Here is a 27,924-nt window from a genome sequence, read left to right on the forward strand (position 1 = left end):
AGTCGTGAAATAGAAGGCATTTCTTTCTTTTGGCCTATTTTTTCAAGCACACACAATGTAAATTAGCCAATCAAAGGCCTTAACGTTGGTTTAATCATCTTGATACAGACAGAATGAACCTCAAATCCACAGTGCGCATGTTGGTTATTAGCAAAGGTAACATGAAAAGATGCTGTTTGACGACTTACAGTCAAGAGACAGAGTTTGCATTTTTTTTCTTGCAAACTCCATTTCCTACAAAGAGGAAATTGATTGACAAGGGACTGAAATTGTTTATAATATATTGATTTATGTATGTGCAAAACAAATCTTGTATACTAGCCAAACTGTGCTACAATTGCTGACAATATATCATAACAAAAGGTGTCAATGTCCACATGTATTAACCAAGTGAACTGCACACATGGTGAGACACTCTTTTACAAGCATTAACAACACCTCACAAATCATTTACCCCTACAGACAAGCTACTATGGATGGAAGATCATCTGAAGATATGGACACACACACACACACACATTTTAAACACAACCACAGCAGTTTTATTAATGACCAAAGTACAAGCTGCATTTGACTTCCAGTTACCAACCTTTGATAGCCCATAACAACTCAGCACATAAACCAAACCGTTTGAAAGAAGACAGAGGATATCTGTGCGTTAATAAAAAGCATGAAGTTTGAAGATCTAATTACAGAGATCAATGGCTTCGGCAGGTTCCAAAAGATGATTATTTGCATCAGTTTTGTTGGACGATTTACTATACCGTGCCACTTTCTATTAAGCAACTTTATTGCCGCTGTCCCGTCTCACCACTGTGACATTAGCTCTCTGGATGCGGAGGGAACTTTTGGGAATTTGAGTCGGGAGCAGAAACTGGTTGTCAGTATTCCAGCGCAGGAAGATGGGACTCCTGCTTCTTGTCACATGTTCTCTTATCCTCAGTTACATCTGTTGACAAACTCCTCCAGCAGCATAGATCTTCCTATAGTGGAGTGTCAGAATGGATGGGAGTATGACAACAGCACGTTCATCAGCACTCTCGCCACACAGGTGAGATTTCAGTGAAGGTGCTGCACTTTTGTGCCTGTATTCTGAAAAACCCATAGAGTTAACTTAAATCATTTGAGGAGTAACTTTACAATAAGGTGTCTTTTTCTTAACATTATAGTTAACAACATTAGTTAACTAATGAACTAACAAAGAGCATACAGCAATGTTATTTTCTACATTTACTAAGAAATGTTTTAAATCAAAATTGCTATTTGTTAACATGTGTTAATACACTGTGAGCTAGCATGAACACTCATATTTTTATTAACTAACATTAACAAATGTTAATGCTCTAAACTCTGCACACAAAACCACAAAACACACACACAGCATGCAAAACATCACACATCTCTTGCAAAAGCAAAAAAATTAACTGTTCTAAAAATTGTGTTTTTGCATAGTAGCTCTACACACAAACCATCAAATGATTAGTCATATAAACGCCAAACTACGCATGGATGTGAACTATTTAAAACACTACTATTTTGTGTCTTTTACTTGTTCAGTGTGCAGTGGAGTGCACAGAAGTTCAAGTAGTGCTCGCTGCAGAGCAAAATGACCTCCAGCTCCACCTCTCTGGAGCTCAAGGGTGGAGCTTAGTCTGTTTAATGGGTGGACAGATATGGTTATGGGTAGGGTTAGGGTGTGGTTGAGGGATGCAGCTCTACCCATCATGCCCACAGTAGGTCAAAAGAGGGGGAGCTGGAGCTCCAGAGAGGGGGAGATGGAGGTTATGGCCTCTCCAGAAGTTTGTCATAGTACTCACATGTACATGTATGTACATAAATACACTGTATATACAGTATGTATACACAATTGACCCTTCACCGGAAATTTGATTGACCACCAATCAGCCATTTTGTCCGACAAAGCATTCAGGAGTTAGAAGATTAGCCACGGTGGCCTTGAACTTGAAAAATTTTGTGTACTCACATCTTTCCATGTTTGAAACAACGATCCTTCTCATGTACAGTGGTGTGAAAAAGTGCTTCCTGATTTTTTTTTTTTTTTTGCATGTTTGTCACACTTTAATGTTTCAGATCATCAAACAAATTTAAATATGAATCAAAGATAACACAAGTAAACACAACATGCAGTTTTTAAATGAAGGTTTTTATCATGAAGGGAAAACAAAATCTAAACCCACATGGCCCTGTGTGAAAACGTGCTTGCCCCCTAAACCTAATAACTGGTTGGGCCACCCTTAGCAGCAACAACTGCAATCAAGCATTTGCCATAACTTGCAACGAGTCTGTTACAGCGCTGTGGAGGAATTTTGGCCCACTCATCTTTGCAGAATTGTTGTAATTCAGCCACAATGGAGGGTTTTCGAGCATGAACCGCCTTTTTAAGGTCATGCCACAGCATCTCATTAGGATTGAGGCAATGTTCCCTCTAATTTTTTTTCTCGCTGAGCAAAACTTTTCTCTGTTGAGCGCACATTTTGGCCACCTGAGCAAAAACATACTTTATATCAGACCTGTACAATGAATGTAAACACACACCAAAAAAATGGTTTTATCATGCAACTGTAACATTTAACTTTAATGTGCCGTTTCTATTTTATTTGACCCTTGATGTAACTTAGTGATTTATTAAATAATATGTTTGAAAACAAGCAGTTCAGTCACTAAATTAAGCACATTTTAGGTTACTTGAGATTTTTTCACATTGCTGTATTAACTGTACCAGTCTTTACCAAGAAATTCTATTAAAAAATAATTTCTGTCCTCCTGCAGGACAGTTCAATTCTTTATAATAATATAATATGAGCAGTTACAATGATGTTTGGGACAACCATAATGTATTTTTGTACAGTCAATTATTAGCAACAGACAGTGTTAAACCATCAAAATTACATATTTATTGCTTATGAATTTCCCAGATTTTATATACCAGGAGGTTAAGATTTTTTGTGACAAGGAGCCCTAAGTGAGATAAATTTTTTATTAGGCTTATATTATAATATAATAAAATATAATATAATATTTAAGTATTTAAACTGATATACAGTATTATATCAGTTTAAATGCTTCCATTTGTTTTAATATATTATATAGTGAAAACAAACTGAAGCATTTAAACTGATAGCTAAATATTTTTAAGAAAAGTGAAAGTTAACTCATTTATAGTTATCTAAATATCCATGAAACCCACACCACCACCACACACAATAATCTATTTAAACTGAGGTATATCACTGATGTATTTTGAGTTTTCAAGCTACACCTGTGGTGGGTGTGTGATTGTAAATGTCTCAGAGTTTTGTTACCATTCTGTGCCCATCATCCGTTATCTCCACCACTTTTCATTAAAACATGACGTTTTATTTCACATTTCTTTTCATTCGCGTTGCCTCTCGTATTGATGTATTTAGTCCGCAAACATTACAGTATTCTTACTGCGACTGATTTGGCTCAGGGCCAGCCAGCGCACGTGCTCAATCGTTCTCTTTCTATGAAACCTGTAAACCGCATTCACCGGTTCCAACTCTATAGCGACAATAACTCTATAGCGGTTGTCCAGAGCACTGCAATTATTTCTCATTTAAACTACTACAATCATTTTCATGTCTGTTCTCTGCGTGGCAATTATTTTGTTGAGGTCAGGACTTTGACTAGGCCACTCCAAAGTCTTAATTTTGTTTTTCTTCAGCCATTCATTTTGGATCACTGTCCTGCATTGTCCTGCTGCAGAACCCAAGTTTGCTTCAGCTTGAGGTCACGAACAAATGGCCGGATATTGTCCATCAGGATTTTTTGGTAGACAGCAAAATTCATGGTTCCATTTATCACAACAAGTCTTCCAGGTCCTGAAGCAGCAAAACAGCCCCAGACCATCACACTACCACCACCACATTTTACTGTTGGTATGATGTTCTTTTTCTGAAATGCTGTGTTACTTTTACACCAGACGTAATGGGACACACACCTTCCAAAAAATTCTACCTTTGTCTCGTCAGTCCACAGAGTATTTTCCCAAAAGTCTTGGGGATCATCAAGATGTTTTCTGGCAAAACTGAGACAAGCCTTTATGTTCTTTTTGCTCAGCAGTGGTTTTCGTCTTGGAACTCTGCTATGCAGGCCATTTTTGCCCAGTCTCTTTCTTATGGTGGAGTCATGAACACTGACCTTAACTGAGGCAAGTGAGGCCTGCAGTTCTTTGGATGTTGTTGTGGGGTCTTTGTGACCTCTTGGATGAGTTGTTGCTGCGCTCTTGGGGTAATTTTGGTCGGCTGGCCACTCCTGGGAAGGTTCACCACTGTTCCATGTTCTCTCACTGTGGTTCGCTGGAGACACAAAGCTTTAGAAACGGCTTTATAACCTTTTCCAGACTGATAGATCTCGATTACTTTCTTTCTCATTTGTTCCTGTATTTCTTTGGATCTCAACATAATGTGTAGCTTTTGAGGATCTTTTGGTCTACTTCACTTTGTCAGGCAGGTCCTATTTAAGCGATTTCTTGATAGCGAACAGGTGTGGCAGTAATCAGGCCTGGGTTTGGCTAGAGAAACTTAACTCCGGTGTGATAATCCACAGTTAAAGGGTTAGTTCACCCAAAAATGAAAATTCTGTCATTTATTACTTACCCTCATGCCGTTCCACACCCGTAAGACCTTCGTTAATCTTCAGAACACAAATTAAGATATTTTAGTTGAAATCCAAATGCTCCGTGAGGCCTTCATAGGGAGCAATGGACACTTCCTCTCTCAAGATCCATAAAGGTACTAAAAACATATTTAAATCGGTTCATGTGAGTACAGTGGTTCAATATTATTATTATAAAGCGACGAGAATATTTTTGGAGTGATAATAACGACTTATTTAGTGATGGCCGATTTCAAAACACCGCTTCATGAAGCATCGGAGCATAAATGAATCAGTGTGTCGAATCATGATTCAGATCGCATGTCAAACTGCCAATGGCTGAAATCACGTGACTTTGGCGCTCCGAACAGCAGATTCGACACACTGATTAATCTGTGCTCTGATGCTTCCTGAAGCAGTGTTTTGAAATCGGCCATCACTAAATAAGTCGTTATTTTGTTTTTTTAGCGCTCCAAAAATATTCTTGTCGCTTTATAATAATAATATTGAACCACTGTACTCACATGAACCGATTTAAATATGTTTTTAGTACCTTTATGGATCTTTGAGAGAGGAAGTGTCCATTGCTCCCTCTGGAGGCATCACGGAGCTAAAATATCTTAATTTGTGTTCTGAAGATGAACGAAGGTCTTACGGGTGTGGAACGGCATGAGTGTGAGTAATAAATGACAGAATTTTCATTTTTGGGTGAACTAACCCTTTAAGTTATGTTTTAACAGCTGCTTCGAAATATGTATAAGCACTATAGAAATAAAGGTGACTTGGTTTGTATGCATATTCAGTATATATTTACAAAATAAACAGAAATGCAAGGGTGAAAATGTATTTGTTTCTCAAAACACAGAGTTTTGATTTCTAAGTGATCAAATTAGGTATATTTACACTTTACACATAAAGCAAGTGGGTAAAATAATTTGTTTCTTTATCAGAACATTAAGTTTTTTCCTTTCCTTTCACATCAATCAATCAATCTATTAGGTAGGGAATTTGAGAAGTTATGTGACAAATGAAAGGTTTCAGGTTTAAACCCTATAGGGTCACTTTGAATAAAAGTGTCATGATAAAACTACAGTAATAGCTTTCATCCACATCTAGTTTTGAAAGTCTTTTAGTTCATGAGGCTGTTTTAAGAAAAGTTATTTTTCATCTCTCTTTATTTCACAGTGGGATCTAGTATGTGATAACAGAGGTCTGAATAAAGCTGTGGCGACCATCTTTTTCATCGGAGTGATGTTTGGAGCAGCTTTTTTTGGAGGCATGAGTGACAGGTGATGTTTCATTGAACTGTGTATTATAATAAATATTACAAATGATTTACACTTACATTTTATGAACACAGTCACAATCATGAAATGTGCTGTATAAATAAACATTATGTTTGCCATGTAGATTTGGGCGTAAGCCAATGCTCCTGGTTTCATATATATCAGGAATGGCTTTTGCATTGGCCAGCATCTTTTCTTCCTCCTTCACCATGTTTGCAGTGCTGAGATTCTTTAGTGGATTTACCATCACTGGCATCGTTATCGTCTCTTCCGTACTCAGTAAGGACCTCTCTCTCAAGGCCTCAGATTATGATTGAAAGTGAATATAAAACAAAGTAAAAAGGCCTTATTGTATATATGTGTCTTTCTCCAGATGTGGAGTGGGTGGACATTAAGCACAGGAGACTAGTATGTATAATTGACAGTATGGCATGGGCTGCTGGGAGCACCTCTTTGTCTCTTATTGCATTCTGTATCAGAGACTGGAGATGGCTGACAGTGGCCGTCACTTCACCTTTACTGCTGTGCACAGTCCTCTGGTGGTAATGGGCCTTACATATTCTGTCTAATTAAAAACACAAATGAGTCAGTACAGTAGAGCATATATTCTGATGAGATGCACATCCACTGGAGACTTTACTATCCCATGAGGCCACGGGAGACGATTTGTGAATAGCAGTGAAGCGATGCAACTCACGCCACAGGTCACATGACAGTGATAACATGGCAGATGTAAAACATCTGAGTTTCATTCCTACTACACACATTCATACTATATAGAACATTCTTATTGCTAAATACATTTCAAATCAAATGTAGTACCTACTTAGTATGCAGCATCATTTTTAAAAAAATGAACATTTAACTTGACCGCCATGTTTTTAGAATGCCGTGTCATCCACGAGATGCATGCAGAAGACACGAGCGATCTTTCTAGTGCATGTATACTTAGAAAACAAATGAAAAGCAAAGGAGTGTAATGCAAAAAAAGGATTCTTTATGAATGGCCCCTAACAATGTTTTATAGAGCAAATGTTTTTTATGTAGGTGGGTTCCAGAGTCGGCTCGGTGGCTGATAGCCAATGGAAAAGCAGAAAGAGCTCATTATTATCTTCATAAATGTGCTGTCATGAATCGCAAAGAGGACGTTATCTCAAGAATCAAACCTGAGGTGAAGAAAATATGTATTTTCGATCTTACAGTACATGCTGGATTGATAAATGGTCACTTTTTAAACAATTTTCTGGGTAGGCTAACTAAGCTCCATCTTTTTTCTATAGGCTCTCTCTATTATAATAACCGAACAAGGAAAGAAAAATTATTCATACCTGGACCTTGTCAGAACCCCTAAGATGAGGAGACTGGCTCTGCTCACAGGAACTATATGGTGTGTAACAGGGGTTATGAAGGGGTTAAAATACTTCTGTTTTCTGTAAAACAGGTCACATCGCTTCTGGTTCAGGTCTTTTGTATGTGCTACGTTAAATACAGAACTGTTTTTAAACAAGATGCTCAAAGGAGCTACCAAAGATGAACATAACAGATGTCCATTGTATATGGAGATTGATATCTAAAGATTTTTATTTTTCTTCTTCTCTCTAACATTCGGATATTAAAATCAAGTAAAATGCCAACAATAAAAAGAACTAGCTAGGTAGCTGATTACCTTAAAAGTCCATAGACATCGCAGTCAGTTCAAACTGCTGTTAACACTTTCTCTGACAAGCTGATGAGACCTGTTTTCCTGTTTGTTCATGTGATGTTTGACATGAAGCCTACTGAACCGCCTAATGAGCATGTGCTAACTTTATAGAGCGAAACAGTGCCCACCCACTTTTTTAGCAGTCTTGGTTCCGAAAGTATTTTTCGCATTCATTTTTTTCCTATAGGGATTAAAAAAAGCGCTTTGTTAAAGGTGCCCTAGATTCAAAAATTGAATTTACCTCGGCATAGTTAAATAACAAGAGTTCAGTACATGGAAATGACATACAGTGAGTCTCAAACTCCATTGTTTCCTTCTTCTTATATAAATCTCATTTGTTTAAAAGACCTCCGAAGAACAGGCGAATCTCAACATAACACCGACTGTTACGTAACAGTTGGGGTGTACGCCCCCAATATTTGCATAATGTCAGCCCATGTTCCCAACATTATGAAAGGGATTACACAAGGGCAGCCAGTATTAACGTCTGGAGCTGCAAAGCCGAATCATCAGACTAGGTAAGCAAGAACAACAGCGAAAAATGGCAGATGGAGCAATAATAACTGACATGATCCATGATATCATGATATTTTTAATGATATTTGTGAATTGTCTTTCTAAATGTTTCGTTAGCATGTTGCTAATGTACTGTTAAATGTGGTTAAAGTTACCATCGTTTCTTACTGTATTCACGGAGACAAGACATCGCTATTTTCATTTTTAAACACTTGCAGTCTGTATAATGCATAAACAACTTCATTCTTTATAAATCTCTCCAACAGTGTAGCATTACCAGTTAGCCACAAAGTATATAGCTTCAAACTCATTCAGCATCAATGTAAACTTCCAAATAAACACTGTACTTACGCGATTAGACATGCTGCATGACGCACACTTTGTAAAGATCCATTTTGAGGGTTATATTAGCGGTTTGAACTTTTTTGTTGTTGTTCAAGGCAATCGCGAGCTTCGGGGGCGTGGAGCACAAGATTTAAAGGGCCACACACCCTGAATCAGCTCGTTTATAATGATGCTCCAAAATAGGCAGTTAAAAAAATGAATTAAAAAAAATCTATATGGAATTTTGAGCTGAAACTTCACAGACACATTCAGGGGACACCTTAGACTTATATTACATCTTTTTAAAAAAAGTTCTAGGGCACCTTTAAAGGTAGGGTAGGCAATTTAGGAGAGGCTAGCAATAGCAAGCTAGCTTTGAAAGCATAAGATCCCACCCTCCTTTCAGAGCGCTCTCCAAAGCCATGCCTTCTTCAAAACACATGAAGGCACAGAGCCAGAGCAGATTCTGCAAAGCGTCACGAGATGTTGTTAGTGTTGCCAATGAAACGCATTAATCCGTGTCTGAGGACGTGAACAGTCACGGGTTGCCATCTTGTAATTATGGTTACAGCATGGCATAAACACAGCATAAGATTGTTGTTTTGGTTCAGGAGGAACTGTTAAAGGCAAACATTGCACCCAGCTATGAGGTGAATCACAACATTACAAGCAGCGGAACTTTTATTATGCCACAGTCGCTGGCGCCGCTTCCGCTTTGCCAGTCATGAGTATGAGGTAACACAGCTCTGTTTATCATATTAGATACATTTGAGTGTGTTGAAAATGTTATGTTACTCTGTGCGTTTGCTCGGCGGCTGCTGTGAGACACTTGTAAGCTAGATCGATTTTAAAATGCTGGATGGCTTGTGTTGATAAATGGCATGCAATTAATTTTAAAATGTACTGTATGATGGAGAAAATGCTGTAATACTGTTACTAAAAATAAAGCTGCATCTGATTATGCTATGTTAGCTACTTCACAAAACAGTGTTTTTCTCTGAGGCATGGTAAAGCATGGTACTCGCAAAAAATCAAGAAAATTAGATTTAAACAATAAGACTAAACGCGTTGAGCTATATAACAATAATTCGTTTTCTGTCTATAAACGTAACCAAACAGTTGTTCCCTTGTCTATTAAAACATGTAATATATTAAAGCGTCTTTTTTGTTTCCATGGTTTTTACAAAATAGAACCGGAAACCGAGGGTAACGCAGGTATGACGCAATTGACAGGCGACTCCTCACACATCCCGGAGCCTTGGTTAAAATTGCAAATTTCTCTCAATTTAAAAAAAGTTGGAAACATTTGGGATATATTAAATACTCAAGTGAACTAAATACACTGGCCTAGTGGTTTTTGGATATTTTACTGCAAAAATATTACATATTGCACCTTTAACATTCAAAATCCATTTCCTTGTAAATAAAATGAATGGGATGTTTACTTCTGGAACCTGGCTGTTGCACTCTATTAGCCTTCAGCGGCACTAGAGAACATGGACAGACATTATTGTTTGAATAACAAATAATCTATTAATGGATTTTCACCTCTTGCAGGTTTTGTGTTGCCACTGTAACCTATGGTATAAGCCTGAACATCACAGGCTTTGGACTAAATATGTACCTCACACAGTTTGTGTATGGAGCCATTGAGGTTCCAGCTAAACTGATTGTATATTACCTGCTGGAGAAGATTGGCAGACGTAAAACTGAAGCAGGAGCTCATCTATTGGCTGGAATCAGTCTTATGATCAACATATTCGTACCCAAAGGTGAGACTGGCAAAACCAACGTATGATTACACAATATCACACGAACATGAGTCCTGTTGTTCTCGAATAACTAAGCACGATTGCTTTTATACAACAGATACCGTAAATAAACCAGAGTTAAGATTGCATTACATTTTAGACATTATCTGCTTTTTGCTCTGCCAACGCAAAAAGCTACAGCGAAATGTTGCACACATATGTTGTGCTCGTGAATGAATCAGCGTTTTTGAATGAACCGTTTCAGTTGAATTAGTGATTCAATGACTCACTCATTACCTGTTTCGTTCCTAGGAAAGAATAACTTAAAAATCCCAAACGTGGGATGCTGCTCAGTCGACTAGATACGTGGAAACTAGTGTAACTAAAGTGTAACTAACTGTTGTATAATGGATAATAGGATAGAATGGAAAAATCAATGTACAGTAGGCTACTAAAACTGTAATCGTTCAAATGACATTATAAAAACGGCATAAGCGCGGACAGCTTGAACTGTACTTAGCCTACCATTATGGCCGCTAATAATTTCATTTGTTTATTCAGTCACACACTGTGCTCAATATCATCTCTTTCACATTCAGATCAGTGGATTGGTCGTACTGTGGTGGCAGTATTGGGTAAAGGTTTCGCGGTTGCTGCTTTTTCTACAATTGTATTATACAGCTCGGAGCTTTACCCGACTGTTCTCAGGTAACAGAACTGACAACATACAGTTTTTTACACTTAAAAGTCTTCTATCCATCTATCTATCTATCTATCTATCTATCTATCTATCTATATATATATATATATATATATATATATATATATACACACAGTACAGTCCAAAAGTTTGGAACCACTAAGATTTTTAATGTTTTTAAAAGAAGTTTCGTCTGCTCACCAAGGCTACATTTATTTAATTAAAAATACAGTAAAAAACAGTAATATTGTGAAATATTATTACAATTTAAAATAACTGTGTACTATTTAAATATATTTGACAAAGTCATTTATTCCTGTGATGCAAAGCAGAATTTTCAGCATCGTTACTCCAGTCTTCAGTGTCACATGATCCTTCAGAAATCATTCTAATATGCTGATTTGCTGCTCAATAAACATTTATGATTATTTTCAATGTTGAAAACAGTTGTGTACTTTTTTTTCAGGATTCCTTGATGAATAGAAAGTTCAAAAGAACAGCATTTATCTGAAATACAAAGCTTCTGTAGCATTATACACTACTGTTCAAAAGTTTGGGGTCAGTAAGAATTTTTATTTTTATTTTTTTGAAAAGAAATTAAAGAAATGAATACTTTTATTCGGCAAGGATGCATTAAATCAATCAAAAGTGGCAGTAAAGACATTTATAATGTTACAAAAGATTAGATTTCAGATAAACACTGTTCTTTTGAACTTTCTATTCATCAAATAATCCTGAAAAAAATATATTGTACACAAATATTTTGTACAATTGTACACATTAAATGTTTCTTGAGCAGCAGATCAGTATATTAGAATGATTTCTGAAGGATCATGTGACACTGAAGACTGGAGTAATGATGCTGAAAATTCAGCTTTGCATCACAGGAATAAATTACTTTGTGAAATATATTCAAATAGAAAACAGTTATTTTAAATTGTAATAATATTTCACAATATTACTGTTTTTTACTGTATTTTTAATTAAATAAATGTAGCCTTGGTGAGCAGACGAAACTTCTTTTAAAAACATTAAAAATCTTAGTGGTTCCAAACTTTTGGACTGTACTGTATATATATATTGATTAGCTTAATTGAATCTTTAGCTTAACTTATTATCATTAGGCTATCTAAAATGCAATTACATTTGCATTATTTGATATAAATATAACTGCACCCCTTTATTTTACATTTATATTTGTACTCAGTTATTAATAATGGTTCTTATTAACTATGTTGAAAACATTAACAATGTTTTGTTGCTGCATAATTTCTGTAATAAAATTCATAAGATCAGTATTTATTTTAATTCTAGTATTTATTATTTTATCTTACTTACCCCAAACTTTTAAACAGTATCACGGTTTCCATGAAAATATTAAGCAGCACTTTTGTTTTCAACATATTTTCAACAAATTGTTTCTTGAGCACCAAATCAGCATAGAATAATTTTAGAGGGATCATGTGACACACTGAAGACTGCAGTAATGTCTGCTGAAAATTCAGCTTTGCCATCACAGGGACAAATTGTAAATTGTAATAATACTTCACAATATTACTGTTTTACTGTATTTTTAATAAAATAAATGCAGCCTTGGTGAGCATAAAAGACTTCTTTCAACAACATAAAAAAAAAAGTAATTATTGCAAACCTTTGACCACAAAAGTGTAAAATGTATATCAGTGCATACTATAGGCTATAAATAAAGAATTTATTTGGTTGGGTCCTATAGGCAAAATGGGATGGGCTATAACTCGTTCTTGGCCCGTCTGGGTGTGTCGGTGGCTCCTCTAGTCCTGTTATTGGACAGTTTCTGGGGTCACTTCTCTCAAACCATCCTGTGTTCTGCTGCACTCATTGCTTGTCTGGTGACTTGGCAGTTACCTGAGACACGAGATAGGTGTCTGCCAGAGACTATAGAGGATGTCGAGGGTACTGGGTAAGTCATAACCTATATTTTGTTAATGGAGCTAGAAGACTTGTATTCAACACACTGCTGAACATTTGTAGCTCTAATAATTAGTAACTCTGTTGAGTCAAGCAAGTAAAACACAAATCACTCACTTAGTATGATGCCATATTTTGAGATTATTTAAAGAGAATTAGCCTGAATTAAGATATAATGGGTTCAATATAGATACATTACATCTTTATTAAAAATACTTAAAGGAAACATACAAGGAAAGTTGAAGTTGTGTTCATTAACCAAGTCATGTGCTTTTATCATATTGAATAGGAAAAATCTCATTAAAGATCATGACAAGCAGGGGGACGTGGAGAAAATGAAAATGAATGAACGCACAGAGGACCACTGAGATGTGTACATTCAATCCTTTTACCATGTTTATAATACAGACTGATGTTCCGTTGCTTAATGTCACATTCAGATCCATTCGGACAGTAAATGCGCACAAAAATGAAGGAACAATTCTAAAGTTCTTTTAAAATATTTTTTATTAGTTACACAAAGATTTACAGATTTCTCCAGTGCCATGTAATAATTACAGAGGTTTTCTAAATAAGATTAAATGCAGGTGTGAATTTGTGAATATGTGTTTGTGAAAGAGAAAAATGAGAGAGAGAGAGAGAGAGAGAGAGAGAGAGAGTCTATGTATGTGTGTGTGCAAGTGTTTGAGTAGGGATTGTTGTGTATGAATTCTTTTTTAAGATGCCAGTGGCCATTTCAATTACAATACATACATATGTAATGACATTTGCATATATCTGTGTGAACATAAACTTTTACACCTTACAATTCTATTAATGATGTAAAAAAACATTTCTGTACCAAATAAAAAAGAGCTTTTCTTTATGACTTAATGTTCACTTGGCATTTCATTCTCTGCATTTTCTTTCTCATAAATGTAACAGCCCACCTTTCCAATGTTCACACCTTTTGGTCCAAAAAGGTACCCATAGCAGGGCACATGGCAGTATGGGCTGCCCTCATGCTGCAGAAAATAGAGAAAAAAATAGAGAGTATTATTAGGCAAGCTAAATCAATGAAGAAGTAATCATGGTAAATATTCCACAAATATTCCACAATATATAATTTACATTACATATAAAAACAACTCAACTATTGCTTACATAACTTTGAGTTATATTCCAGTGTAAGCTACAGTTTTTAATTGTGGAATTTAATATGAAATACAAAAACTGTAGGTTGTACCTCTGCATGACCACCAGGGGTCAGTGTTTTCTTGCACCTCATACAGCGAAGGCACGGCCTGTGCCAGTTGCGACCCAGTGACATCACCTTCTCAGCTGCAGCATTAGACCATGACATCAGCACATTACATCACAAACGGCATCATATCGGTCTAACACAGTGCTGTTTTTAATGGTTATACAAAGTTTTTAATTGGTTATACCTAAATTTATTCAGACACCTTGAACATTTCATTCATTATTACAGTTTATTCACTATAGTTTAAAAAATGGTAATAAAATATGACAAGATCTCAGAATTAAACTGTCAGAAAAAATTAATCTTAATTATGTCAGATAACACTTAAGCAAAACATGGTCCGGTCAAAGTGTCTGAATATATTATATATACATACATATATATACATACATATATATACACACATATATACAGTACAGTCCAAAAGTTTGGAACCACTAAGATTTTTAATGTTTTTAAAAGAAGTTTCGTCTGCTCACCAAGGCTACATTTATTTAATTAAAAATACAGTAAAAAACAGTAATATTGTGAAATATTATTACAATTTAAAATAACTGTGTACTATTTAAATATATTTTACAAAGTAATTTATTCCTGTGATGGCAAAGCTGAATTTTCAGCATCATTACTCCAGTCTTCAGTGTCACATGATCCTTCAGAAATCATTCTAATATGCTGATCTGCTGCTCAAGAAACATTTAATGTGTACAATTGTACAAAATATTTGTGTACAATATTTTTTTCAGGATTATTTGATGAATAGAAAGTTCAAAAGAACAGTGTTTATTTGAAATCTAATCTTTTGTAACATTATAAATGTCTTTACTGCCACTTTTGATTGATTTAATGCATCCTTGATGAATAAAAGTATTAATTTCTTTAAATTCTTCTAAAAAAAATAAAAATAAAAATTCTTACTGACCCCAAACTTGAACGGTAGTGTATAATGCTACAGAAGCTTTGTATTTCAGATAAATGCTGTTCTTTTGAACTTTCTATTCATCAAGGAATCCTGAAAAAAAAAAGTACACAACTGTTTTCAACATTGAAAATAATCATAAATGTTTATTGAGCAGCAAATCAGCATATTAGAATGATTTCTGAAGGATCATGTGACACTGAAGACTGGAGTAACGATGCTGAAAATTCAGCTTTGCATCACAGGAATAAATTACTTTGTCAAATATATTTAAATAGTACACAGTTATTTTAAATTGTAATAAAATTTCACAATATTACTGTTTTTTACTGTATTTTTAATTAAATAAATGTAGCCTTGGTGAGCAGACGAAACTTCTTTTAAAAACATTAAAAATCTTAGTGGTTCCAAACTTTTGGACTGTACTGTATATATATATATATATATATATATATATATATAATAAAATAATAATAAAATGAGTGACAATCAGTTTGTGTTTGGGACAAAAAAAATGTATGGCTAGAAAAGAACCTCAAAGTTTAAATGTTGCACAAAGTAATGTTCAAGTGTAAATGACAAGTAACCATCATCAACAACACTCACCTTTGACTTACACCTTAAACTTATCTATTTTAAAACAGTTTTTACTGGAATTCTTGGTGTTCCCTTATAAATAGACACAGTCTCAGAGTTGTCTGTCAGAAAGCGGCACACATATCTACCACAGCAGCAGCACAAAACCACACACACACACACACACACACACACACACACACACACACACACACACACACACACACACACACACACACACACACACACAGGTTTGTTTTGCTATCTTAGTGAGGACATTCCATAGGCGTAATGGTTTTTATACTGCACAAACTGTACATTCTGTCCCCCTACACTACCCCTACCCCTAAACATACCCATCATAGAAAACATTCTGCATTTTTACATTTTTAATAAAACATTGTTTAGTATGTTTTTAAAGCTATTTAAAAATGAGGACTCATGAAATGTCCTCATATTTCATGTTACAGCGTAATACCAGTGTAATACCCATGTCATTATACAAATTTGTGTCCTCATAAATCATGAAAACAAGCACACACACACACACACACACACACACACACACACACACACACACCACAGACATTCCTGAAAGTTCTCAAATGTCTGAAAAGTCATAGTTTTGATTCACTGGACTCACCGAAATAAACTGCCTTTCCACAGCCGGGACACAAATAAGTCTCTCCAGCAAACATGCGTGTAGGTGCAGTGGAAGCTACAAACAAAAAGCAAACCCTTTATGGTTCTGTATACATACTTGTTTAAACTTCATAATTCATATCTGTGTGTAAGTTTAAATGTTTCTGAACTATAACTTTAATATAGTTGGAGGACCATCCATTCAAACTTTCATACAGGTGCTTTTCTCACTAGTGTCTATGATATATATCTGCGATATCTATTAGCACAAAATCTATATAACAAGATCTGTCTTAAATAGCTTCTGGTTTGTTGCTTTTTAAGGCCAGATCAAGGCTGCTGTGATAAAATCTGTGCTGTATCCAGCTTTGATAAGGATCTGTGGCACTTCGGACTTTAAAATCAACACTTCTGTCTCTCATCAAAGATGACAGACTGTTACCAGTTTTAGATCCTTATTTCTTCTCCCATATTAAATTTATTTACCCATGGCACTTGGCTCACAGGAAAAAAACGTTACATTCTAAGACATTTCTCCAGATGTTTCCACAGCAGTCCTTAAAACCCTCCCCTAACATTCCTGCAACGTCCCGCCTGTCGGAAAACACCTATTAAGGGGAAATATTTCAGGAAAGGAGCCAATCAACGAAAGCCATTAAAATTCCACTGTGTAAAATCCCAAGGGGGTCACTTCAGAAAACAATCCTCCCACCCCTCTGTAACAACACACACGTTTAAGTATTTCTGTCTCCCACTCAGTGTGGGAATCTCTCTCTCGCTCTCTCTGTGTGCGTGTTAAAAAGTGCAGAGGAAGTGTTAATGTATAATGGAATGTGTGCAACAATGCAGCTCGGAAAAGTGTGTCTATATATACAGTGGCTAAAAATAGCATATGGACACATTTGGACAATTAAGTCACACTTAACTACTGTATGTCTGAATGTCATTTCTTTACAAGACAAAATTTCAAACCAAGTGGCATTTGCAGTCAAATGATGCTAAAACTTTTCTCAGGAATAACTTCACTTTTCTGATCCTTACTTTTTTTGACCAATTAATGTCAAAGTGATTTTAGTACATATAAAGTCAGTTCCACTTGTAACTACCTGCATTTTTCGTGAGTTAATTCGGTTGTATGCAGTTGTCACTCCTGTAAATTATAGAACCGTGTGTGTACAGAAGAGGATTAAGCACTAAAAGGTAAATTGGCAACCAAATTTATCTGCAGTGAGTACATGGCCAATTGAGATCCCAGTTCAGGATTCTTTGATGAATAGAATTTTCGAAATAACAGTATTTATTTGAAATAGAAATCTTCTATAGCATTATAAATATCTTTACTGTCACATTTGATTAATTTAATGCATCCTTGCTTAATAATAGTATACATTTTTAGAAGAAAAAAAAAAAAAAAAAAAAAAAAATGAATATCTCCCTGACCTAAAACATTTGAAAGGTAGTGTATGTTTTTAAATTATTTTTCTAAATTACCTTTGGGTTGATTATAGTTGATCTGTGAGTTGGTCCAAGGTGTAGTGGGTGACACGTCTGAAGGGCTGTTACATGATTTGTCGACCGGTGTTTGAGGAGGCGTGTCATATATATAAGACCCCGCCCCTCCAATATTTACACCTACCAAAGAGAGGACAGAACAGTGAGTACCATTTCATTAGCATGTGAGAGATTGTTTGTGGTCGATAAAGCTCATATATCTAAGTGTTCAGACTCTCCTAATGCAGATAGCATTACACAAAAGCCAAAAATATCCTGTTCAGATCCTGATAAAATGTATCTCTTCCGAACTACTCACTCACTTGGATAGAATAATACAAACTGAAACAAGCCTATTCTAAAGACTGAATGTACATTAACATAAGCTATACACTGAAACCTAACATCTTACAGTACATTATATAACTCCTAAGCATGCACACACAACATCTCAATCAGCCACCATACATGTCTGTCTGCCTCTCTTATCTCGTCACAGGATTTGCTTCAACTCTTCTGGTGTCTGAAGAATTCAGAAAGACAGGGCGACTTTTTTTTTGTAACTATGTAACTATTTTAGGGGGTAAACAAAAAAAACAAAAACAAAAAAAAAAACATGCTCCATGTCAACCTTTCTCACTCATTGTGACAACTAACCTATGCCACTCCCACACGTCAAAGTAGCCGTAGCAACTTTTCTCTATTTATGGATATGACGACACACACACGGGCGAGTGACGGATGTACGCAGCTGTTGGTTTATTAATTCTTATGAAATTATGACAATTACACACAGTCCTATCTTTATTTATCCACATCTGTGTGGCGTAGATGTATCACACTTAACAGATAACGAGAATACACATCTCCACTTCACTAGCTGAACCCGTCTTTTACTCTCTTGAGAAAATGATTAATTTAAGAGTTTTAAATGAAGATATTGAATGAAATGTTCCTGTAAGGTCTGATTTAATCTGACTTCAATCAACAACTAACAGATATTAAGGGTTTTAAGGGTACGTTATTAAAGGTATGTTTACACAATAAATATGTTTTCCTTTGCGTTTTTTGCGTACAGGCGACAATGTTGTCAAAACGATCGCCGTTCACACAGGTTCGCGAAAATGACTAAAAACGCAGTATTATGAACGCCAGGCCAGAAATTGCCAACGTCACTTTGTAAAGAAACACTACAGACTGAACACATAATACACATGGGCATCGGTTTCACAAATTCACGTTTTTAAAGTTTACACAGAAATGAAAACGGTATTGTTTTCAAAAACATGCACTTTGAAACCCAGTTTTAAAAGTTTGCATTTTCAGACCCCCAAAATGCTGTTGTCTAAATTAAAGGTCCCGTTCTTCATGATCCCATGTTTCAAACTTTAGTTAGTGTGTAATGTTGTTGTTAGAGTATAAATAAAATCTGTAAAATTTTAAAGCTCAAAGTTCAATGCCAAGCGAGATATTTTATTTAACAGAAGTCGCCTACATCGAACGGCCAGTTTGGACTACATCCCTCTACTTCCTTCTTTAATGACGTCACTAAAACAGTTTTTTGACTAACCTCCGCCCACAGAAATACACAAAAAAAGGGGGCGTGGTCTTGTTGCGCTCCCACGGAGAAGAGCAAGAGTTGCGTTTGTAGAGTGTTTGTCGCCATGTCGTCGAAACGCTGTTATTTTCATCCCGCAGTCCAATCACCTTTGTTTGGCCTTCCCAGGGACGCTGTACTTAGAGATCAATGGTTACAATTTATGTTTAACTCGGTTCCCGAAAATTATAATCTACATGTAAAACTATGTGCAGCACATTTTGCTGAGGACATCTTCCTCAATCTCAATCAGTTTAATGCCGGATTCGCACAAAGATTATTCTTGAAAGATGGAGCAGAAGCTGCTGTCGAATCACAACACAGGAACCGCTGGCACAATCAGAACTCGTTACGTATTTCTGAAGGAGGGACTTCATAGAACAAGGAAGTCATCAGCCCGTTTTTTTGACAGTGGAAACAGCGGTATACAGATAAGTAAATTATGTGAAAAATACTGTTTTTTTACACGCGAAACGTGAACACATGTTATATTGCACACTATAAACACAATCAAAGCTTCAAAAAACCACGAAAAACGGGACCTTTAACATTTTCTGTTTTTAGTTGAAAATGGTCTTGAGTAAACAGCACCCATAATTTTTTTTTTAAATTTCACACAAAACCCAAAATCATAACTTTCCTGTATGTAACTAACCTGTATGACTATCATATTTTGAAGGATCTCTTCAGATGGTGTTCAGCTACACCAAAAAAAAAAAGGACCAAAAAAAGTTGGTCAACTTCTGTTGACATGAGGTAAAAAAAATAAAAAATAAAAAAATAATTATATATATATATATATATATATATATATATATATATTATTTTTTTTTTACCTCATGTCAACAGAAGTTGACCAACTTTTTTTGGTCCTTTTATATATATATATATATATATATATATATATATATATATATTTCCCTTTTTGGGTGAATTATTGCTTAATTTTAAATCCTAGTCCATTTAGCTAAACAAACTCACAAAAGACAGTGATCTAAGGAATGTTCTCTTTTTAAAATTCAATTTTCTGATGAAAGATGAAATGCAACTTTCCCCCCCTGACTACAGGGAATTAACGGACATTTATCTTATAAGAGCCTTTTTTCTGTTCTCTCTCTCTCTCTCTCTCTCTCTCTCTCTCTCACACACACACACACACACACACACACACACACACACACACACACACACACACACACACACACACACACACACACACACACACACACACACACACAAGATAAGGTTTCTAGTGGTGAGTGAACTGCCTTTGGTTGGAAGGTTATTCTAAAAGTCACTGAGAGTCAGGTGTCTCTAAATGAGCCCTGATTCAAACCTTTATTTCCTGTACATGGACACACACAGATCTAAAAGGTCCAAATACACATGAAATACCTGTCAGCACCAAGATTCTCACATAGAGAATGAAAATACACTATATTTCAAATATAAAGTCTCTTAGTTTTACACACACACACACACACACACAAAACGCCTTACAAATTCCAAATACAATTTATCGTACATACCTTTTGGTCCAAAGAGAGTTCCGTAGCAGGGTTTATGACAGTAAGGCAATCCATCATGCTGATAAAGAGAGAGAGAATATCTTTATTAGTTCATTTTAACTTTATTTTACTTATTTTTTGCTGAATTTCTCCTTGTACATAGCTTTGCTGCAAACACAAAACAAATGTATAGTTTAACACATCAATTAAACACACTAAAACTAAAACTGAATTGAGAAAATTGCTGACACAACTTGAACCAATAATAATTATTTTTCTATAAAAAAAAACATGTATTTGTAAATATTACAATTTGTGGCAGACACTCTTCTACTAATAACTGAATTTTCAAGCAAGGTAATATTTTCAGAAGTGTGTGTGGGAGACAGAATGAAAGAGAGAGGCTTGTGTCGTTCTGGATTCATTAGAGGTCATTGTTTATCCTTCTGTTCCTTCCTGCTCCTCCCAGACTGCATAAAAAGACCCAGTCAGGCTCAAATCAGACTGAAATTTAAGCCTTGTCACACACACACACACACACACACACACACACATGTTAGGTTTTTGTGAATTGTGGGGACTTTCCATAGGCCGCAATGCATTTTATACTGTACAAACACACACACACACACTTTTTTTAGTGTGCAAGTGTTTGTGTGTTCAAAAATGTAAAGACAAAACTAAACTGAGCAAACAGATATTTGTTTATTTTTATTACCATAATCATCAGGCACTTTTATGTTTATTTTATATATTATATTAAAAGCAACATCTATTTCAAGTGTCTCTATTGTGACAAGCTAAAAATACAGTTTGCATTCCCATTGAGAGCCACTTCACAAAGAATAGAGTTAGGGAGTCGACACCTGCTGAGAGTGAACACTAACAACACAACCTCCTGCTGTTTTCAACACAATAAGAGAAAAAGAGCACACACAGTTCACAAAATAAGGGGAAAACCGTAACTAATATAAGAGTAACGAGACTAAATATATCCTTCAGTGAGACAATGAAGAGCTGTTTGTCTATCCATTTTTATCAACACAAATGAAAAAGCAATAGAAAAGACAAAACCCTCCTTCATTTTAAGTCCAAACTCACCTTATAATTAAACTAAAGCTGTGTGAGTCTGTTCTGTTTGTGTGCGTGCAAGCGTGAGCGTGCTGAGAGAGAGAAGGAGGGAGAAGGAAGAGAGGCAGAAAGGCAGACGATTGTTTTCTGGTTTGAATGAACACTATCTTTGTCCCTACATTGTCCTTGTAATAGTTTTGGTAAAGACCCACAGTAACACTGTGTGGGAGAGAAAGTCCATATGCTTACAGATACCTACAAGTAAAGTTATTTAAAATGTAGCAGCTGTAACGGACTGAACATGCATTTTGAAAATGGCAGATTACTGCTATTTTTCCATAAACTTCATAAATGTGGTTAAGAATATTATGATTTACATTTCCTGTAGGAGGCAAGTAATAGTAAAGCCCAAGAATTTGTTTCGCTTCCTGTTAACACAGTCGGTCAGTCTCTTTTGTCTTCATACTGTAAAAATGACTGAATAAAGCAAAATCAAAAGCTTTTAGTAAAGAGTACCAAGGATATTTATTCCTTATCCTTTCGTTCTTTGCTATTTTGATGTTCAGGGTTCAAAGGAGTATGGGAATGGCTTTATGTAACCATTTCGAGAAAACAAACATGCCAATATTTTTCCATTCAATATTAAATAGATAAATAGTAAATGTAATTGTAATCTCTCCCTGACAGTCAGAGAACATTCCAGAGAGATCTATGAGGTTACTATAAATACTTATTATCTGTGTTTACAGTCATTGTAGGACTTTGATGAGTGACAAGTGTACGGGTGGAGTGTAGACATGCAAGTGGGATGGATGAACAATCATTTAACCCAAACAGGGACAAAAGACAACTCAAATCACTGAACTAGAAAATGTCTCCTAATGTATCAGACAAGTCCATCGAACATGTCAGGACAATAAGAAGGAGAGAGAAAAGAAGGAATGAAGAAGAAAGTACAATGAGGGGCAATGAAATAGGCAAGGACATGGATGACCTAGAATCGTGTTAGCCCAATGGCTTGAGCTTTTAGAGTCGGTTGTTTGATCACCTGCTAAACTACGACATTGAGGATGTGCAGCCTACGCTCAGAAACTCTGCAGACCAACATACATACAGACCAAGAAGTAGGACATGCAGAATCCCATCTATCTGTCATCAGGGATCATGTCTGATAAAGAAAGAAAGAAAGAAAGAAAGAAAGAAAGAAAGAAAGAAAGAAAGAAAGAAAGAAAGAAAGAAAGAAAGAAAGAAAGAAAACCCCAATGATCAGAGAGAGAGAGAGAGATTTCTTTAATGACATCTCAGCCTGCAATATCAGCTTTAGTTCTGCTTACCTCCGCATGACCTCCAGGAGACAGAATCTTACTACATCGTTCACATTTCAGACAGAAGCGGTGCCAGTTTTTCCCCAGAGAGCTCACTTTCTCAGCTAGAACAGGGAGAGAGAGTAATGTGTTATCTGATCAGTGTACGGTACTGTATATAATACAGCTTTAACTGCAGTCATGTATATCTAAATTACACATAATTAATAAGATCACAATTGTCCTGTAGTGATAAACTTCTATGTATGGCCACTTTACAGTTCAGTCAAATGAACTCCTCCCTTCTAAGTGGGTGGCTCTTGGCCAAAAAAAAAACTGCTAAGTGCACTAGACTATATATATCAATAGTCAAAAGCCTGACTTTGTAAGACTAGCTAAACATGGTCTTCTTGTTCTATGTTCTGAATGGAAAGAAAGCAAGCAAAAAATGTTCAAAAGTTTAGGGTTGGTAAGATTCAATAACTAAATAAATTAAGACTTAGCCTAATTCAGCAAGATTGCATTTAAAAGTGACAGTAAAGAAAGAAAAGTTTATTTCAAATAAAAGTTTTATTCATCAAAAACCTTTTTTTATCATGGTTTCTGCAAATGTATTAAGTAGCTACGGAAGAGGATTAGGACCAAGCAATAATCAATCTCGAGATTAAAGTTGTTAAATTTCGAGAAAAAACTCCTTAAATTTAGAGAAAAAAGTCGAGATAAAATGTTAATGAATAAAGTCATTCAATTACGAGAACAAATTCGTTAAATTATGAGAAAAATGTTGTTAAATTTCGAGAAAAAAGTCGAGATAATTTGTTCTCATAATTTAACAACTTTTTTCTTGTAATTTAATGACTTTATTCTCATAATTTAATGGGTTTATTCTCAACATTTTATCTCGACTTTTTTCTCGAAATTTAACGACATTTTTCTCATAATTTAACGAATTTGTTCTCAAAATTTAACGAGTTTATTCTCAACATTTTATCTCGACTTTTTTCTTGAAATTTAACGAGTTTTTTCTCGTAATTTAATGAGTTTATTCTCAACATTTTATTTAAACTTTTTTCTCGAAATTTAACGAGTTTTTTCTCGAAATTTAACAACTTTAATCTCAAGATGGTTTTATTTTTTTATTATTGCTTGGCCCTAATCCTCTTCCGTAAGCAGCACAACTGTTTACAACATTGATAATAATAAATGTTTTTTGAGCACCAAATCAGCATATTAGAAGCAATCAATTAATTAATCAATATTAAAATAATAAACAGTTATTTTAAATTGTACAAATTTCACAATATTACTGTTTTACTCTATTGTTGATCAAATAAAAGCAGACTAGGTGAGCATAAGAGAAATCTTTCAAAAAAATAAATAAATAATAAATAAAAACCTTTTGAATGGTAGTGCACTTAAAATATTTATGACTTTCATAATTAATGTTACTGTAAATTCATAGATTTTTTAGAATGTGTCCAAATGCTGAAATACAACTTAAAGGGATTTTCACCCCAAAATGAAAATTTTATTATCATTTACTCACCCTCAAGTTATTCCAAACCTGCATGAGTTTCTTTCTTTTGTTGAACAACTTTTTGAACAACGTTTATTTTTGTTGGTCAACTGTCTGGTTATCAAAATTCTTTAAAATATACTGCATTCAACAAAAGAAAGAAACTCAAACTGGTTAGGAAAAACATGGAAAAGATGATGATAAAATTTTCATTTTTAGGTCAACTATCACTTTAACACAGCTACAACAATTCTGTGTGTGACTGTGCATTTATATCTATAGAGATATCTATAAACAGTAATTACAAGAGCCCTGAGAAAGACTATCCACACAAAATACTAATTCTATAGGGTGAGGTCTGTATTTGTGTGTGTTTGCAGCTGAACAATGCAGCATCAAAGGAGAGGAAGAACAAACTAGACCATCTGAAGAAAAGCTCCAAATGGAGACCCTGTTTCAATGCAAACCCTGCTGAGTCAGATCTGCTCCTATCAAGAGGATGTTGAAAAGTTCATCTTATCTCCGACCTTCTGATCTTCACAAACAGTTTTTGTACATAATCAAATTAACAAGCAGTTCACTGATATTTCAAAAGACTAAAACTATAAAAAAGTAGAAACAGTATCATTTAAAAGTTTGGGGTCAGTAAGATTTTTTTTTAAAGAAATTAATACTTTGTTCTTTTGAACTTTCTATTCAATAATGAATCTTTAAAAAAAATAGTTTTGCAAAAAATTAAGCAACACAGCTCTATTCAACATTGATAGTAATCAGAAATGTTTCTTGAGCAGCAAAAATCAGCATATTAGATTGTCTGAAGGATCATGTGATACAGAAGTCTGGAATAATGGCTGATGAAAATTCAGCATTACCATCAGCGGAATAAATAATATTTTAAAATGTATTCAAATTGAAAACAGTTTTTAAATTGTAATATTATTTCACAATATTACTGTTTTAAATGTATTTGATTATATAAATGCAGCCTCTTAATGACCCCAGATGGTAGAGTATGTTGATCTTCAGCCTACTTCAGCCTTTAGTAATGTTTTACAACTTCCATTGCACAAAACTGCTTGTGTGTGTGTTCTCTCACTCATCTATCAGCTCCTGAATTTAAAACAACTACAGAAAACAAGAAAAAAAAAAAAAATCAATAGTTTTCTATGAGCAAAACACACAGTAAACAGTCATGGACTTTGGAGCACAGGAGTAAGAAGTACAAGTGATTTAGAGAAAGACACATACTGTAGGTCAACATCCAAATAAAATAAAATAAAATAATTTTTATATTTTCTGCACACTCTTAAAAATAAAGGTTATATATTGGCACTGAATGTTCAGTGGAGAACCTTTAACATCCGTGGAATCTTTCCATTCCACAAAAGCACTGATAACATGTGATGTCTGTCCGAGCAGGGTGCACAGAGGTATGGAAATACATATATTGACTGGCAGGTAGGATATCGGACCGAATGCTATGAACATTTTTTGGTCCTGAGACTTCCATAGAAGATATATTTACATATTTTAATATATAGACCACTTTTATCATTGATTGCTTCCAGGATATGAAGAGAGTTTTAACCAGTATGACAAAAAGTGTTTATGAAAAAGATTGCCTACCCTACCTTTAAGATTTAAAATGTTCTTCACACTAAAGTTTCTTTTTAAGAACTGTTGACTGAAAGGTTTTTGGGGAACCAAAAATAGTTCTTCTATGGCATCGCTGCGAAAACCTCCTTCATTTTTAAGAATGCAGTGGTAAAATACCTCTGAAAGAGCTATAATAAGATAAAAAAACATTTGCCAGGTTGAAATTGTGCATGTGGGGGACTAAACCCACCATCCCATTACCTTACACACTAACCAGCCAAAATTCCTAGGGTCTGTCTCTCTCACACACATTCCATCACACAAAACTAGTCAGGTCAAACAGAGAGCACACACTGAGTCAGACATTTTCAGAAGTCTAGGCTCAGTGGGGATATCAAATCATCAAGCTGACATATCTCCTCTTCAGTGCAGCCAGAAAGACAGTCACTCCATCCGCTAACCTGCAACAGTAGCACAACAGATCCTCTCACTTTGTTCAAGAGTCCCTTGCCAAATTCTTACGTAACACTGTTACCCAATTCTCTTTTCATGGGCTACAGCATTTACTAACCCTGTGGCTACTGGATCACGGGACAGAATACTAAACAGGAGCTGACAATAACGGGACAGACGAGAACATCCTCCAATGCAGTTGTGGGAGCGCTGGGGTCACTTGTGCTTGACCTATTAATAACAATACTTAGTTCTGCACATACTTCAAGATTAAACTTCATCTTCTTCTTGAGACTAACAGTTTGGGGTCCCAGATATCCCTATGCTGTATGCAGGAAAATTCATAATAGCAATTTTGAAATTAACCTATTATTTTACCCTACATACTTTTTCCTCTGACCCAGTTACTAGACAGATTAATTTAACCATTTATAAAGCAGTAAAGTTGAGCAGTTTCTCAAACACAGTGACACCGCTGTTGTTTGGGGCCGGAGTACTGATGTGTACAGCTGAGGATATTATTAGTATATGGAAATACATTGCATTTATTCATATAAATCTCAGGCAACTTATAAACAAGCACACACACACACACACACACACACACACACACACACACACACATACATTATAAAGTATATATCCGATGCTACACCGTGAAATGTTTTGGAGCTATTAAAATGGATTTGAGATCCAAAAAAGAAAACATAAGTGTTCAATTAACACCTCTTATAACCTAATGACTCCAAAACAAATAAATACACTTTTCAAACACTTGCTATGCAACTCTGCCAAGATATGCAGAAGTTTGTTCCTTTAAAAAAGAAATTACCTTTGACCTTTTGGCACATATTATAAATGCCCTGCAATTTGAGTCAATTAATCCAATCCAATGATGCAATAACAATGAAATGAACTTGGCTTAGACTTCTACTAGGTGATAATTCTAGAGGAAAACTCTCACCGAAAAACACAGTCTTATCGCATCTTGGACAAACGGACGTCATTCTCTAGAAGAGTCTTTCTGTCACGCAGGTTCGGTTCAGTTCGTCTTGGTTCGTTGCCTGCCCCTCAGCGCCGCTGCACACTGTGTGCAACTCGAGTCGCGCCGCGGCGTTTATTTAACTTTAAAGAGTCTCCGTGC

At 35.4% G+C, this 27,924-nt stretch overlaps 2 protein-coding genes across 2 annotated transcripts; one reads left to right on the plus strand and one right to left on the minus strand.

Moving 5' to 3' along the window:
• The first annotated feature begins 271 nt into the window (after positions 1 to 271).
• Positions 272 to 13,599, plus strand: slc22a7b.3 (solute carrier family 22 member 7b, tandem duplicate 3). Its single transcript, XM_048191245.1, has 10 exons — positions 272 to 1,051; positions 5,824 to 5,927; positions 6,049 to 6,203; positions 6,298 to 6,466; positions 6,972 to 7,095; positions 7,205 to 7,311; positions 10,024 to 10,238; positions 10,817 to 10,925; positions 12,650 to 12,856; positions 13,154 to 13,599. Exons 1-10 carry the CDS (start codon positions 671 to 673, stop codon positions 13,230 to 13,232), a joined length of 1,650 nt encoding a protein of 549 aa, XP_048047202.1. The 5' UTR covers positions 272 to 670; the 3' UTR covers positions 13,233 to 13,599.
• On the minus strand, positions 13,354 to 27,924 carry crip3 (cysteine-rich protein 3). Its single transcript, XM_048191246.1, has 7 exons — positions 27,745 to 27,924; positions 23,246 to 23,340; positions 20,862 to 20,919; positions 17,736 to 17,876; positions 16,246 to 16,320; positions 14,090 to 14,184; positions 13,354 to 13,868 (listed from the first exon to the last, which is right to left on the minus strand). Exons 1-7 carry the CDS (start codon positions 27,785 to 27,787, stop codon positions 13,734 to 13,736), a joined length of 642 nt encoding a protein of 213 aa, XP_048047203.1. The 5' UTR covers positions 27,788 to 27,924; the 3' UTR covers positions 13,354 to 13,733.

The sequence above is a fragment of the Megalobrama amblycephala genome, linkage group LG5 (genome assembly GCF_018812025.1).
Source record: "Megalobrama amblycephala isolate DHTTF-2021 linkage group LG5, ASM1881202v1, whole genome shotgun sequence".
In the NCBI taxonomy this organism is placed as follows: domain Eukaryota; kingdom Metazoa; phylum Chordata; class Actinopteri; order Cypriniformes; family Xenocyprididae; genus Megalobrama; species Megalobrama amblycephala.

Coding starts and splice junctions, on each gene's coding strand:
- slc22a7b.3 (XM_048191245.1), top strand. CDS start 671: ATGAAGTTTGAAGATCTAATTACAGAGATCAATGGCTTCGGCAGGTTC. Junction 6,467..6,971: donor CTGTGCACAGTCCTCTGGTG/GTAATGGGCCTT, acceptor TTTTTTATGTAG/GTGGGTTCCAGAGTCGGCTC. Junction 10,239..10,816: donor CAACATATTCGTACCCAAAG/GTGAGACTGGCA, acceptor TTTCACATTCAG/ATCAGTGGATTGGTCGTACT.
- crip3 (XM_048191246.1), bottom strand. CDS start 27,787: ATGACGTCCGTTTGTCCAAGATGCGATAAGACTGTGTTTTTCG. Junction 20,920..23,245: donor CTCCTGGAGGTCATGCGGAG/GTAAGCAGAACT, acceptor TCTCTTTATCAG/CATGATGGATTGCCTTACTG. Junction 16,321..17,735: donor CAACTATAATCAACCCAAAG/GTAATTTAGAAA, acceptor TTTTGTTTGTAG/CTTCCACTGCACCTACACGC.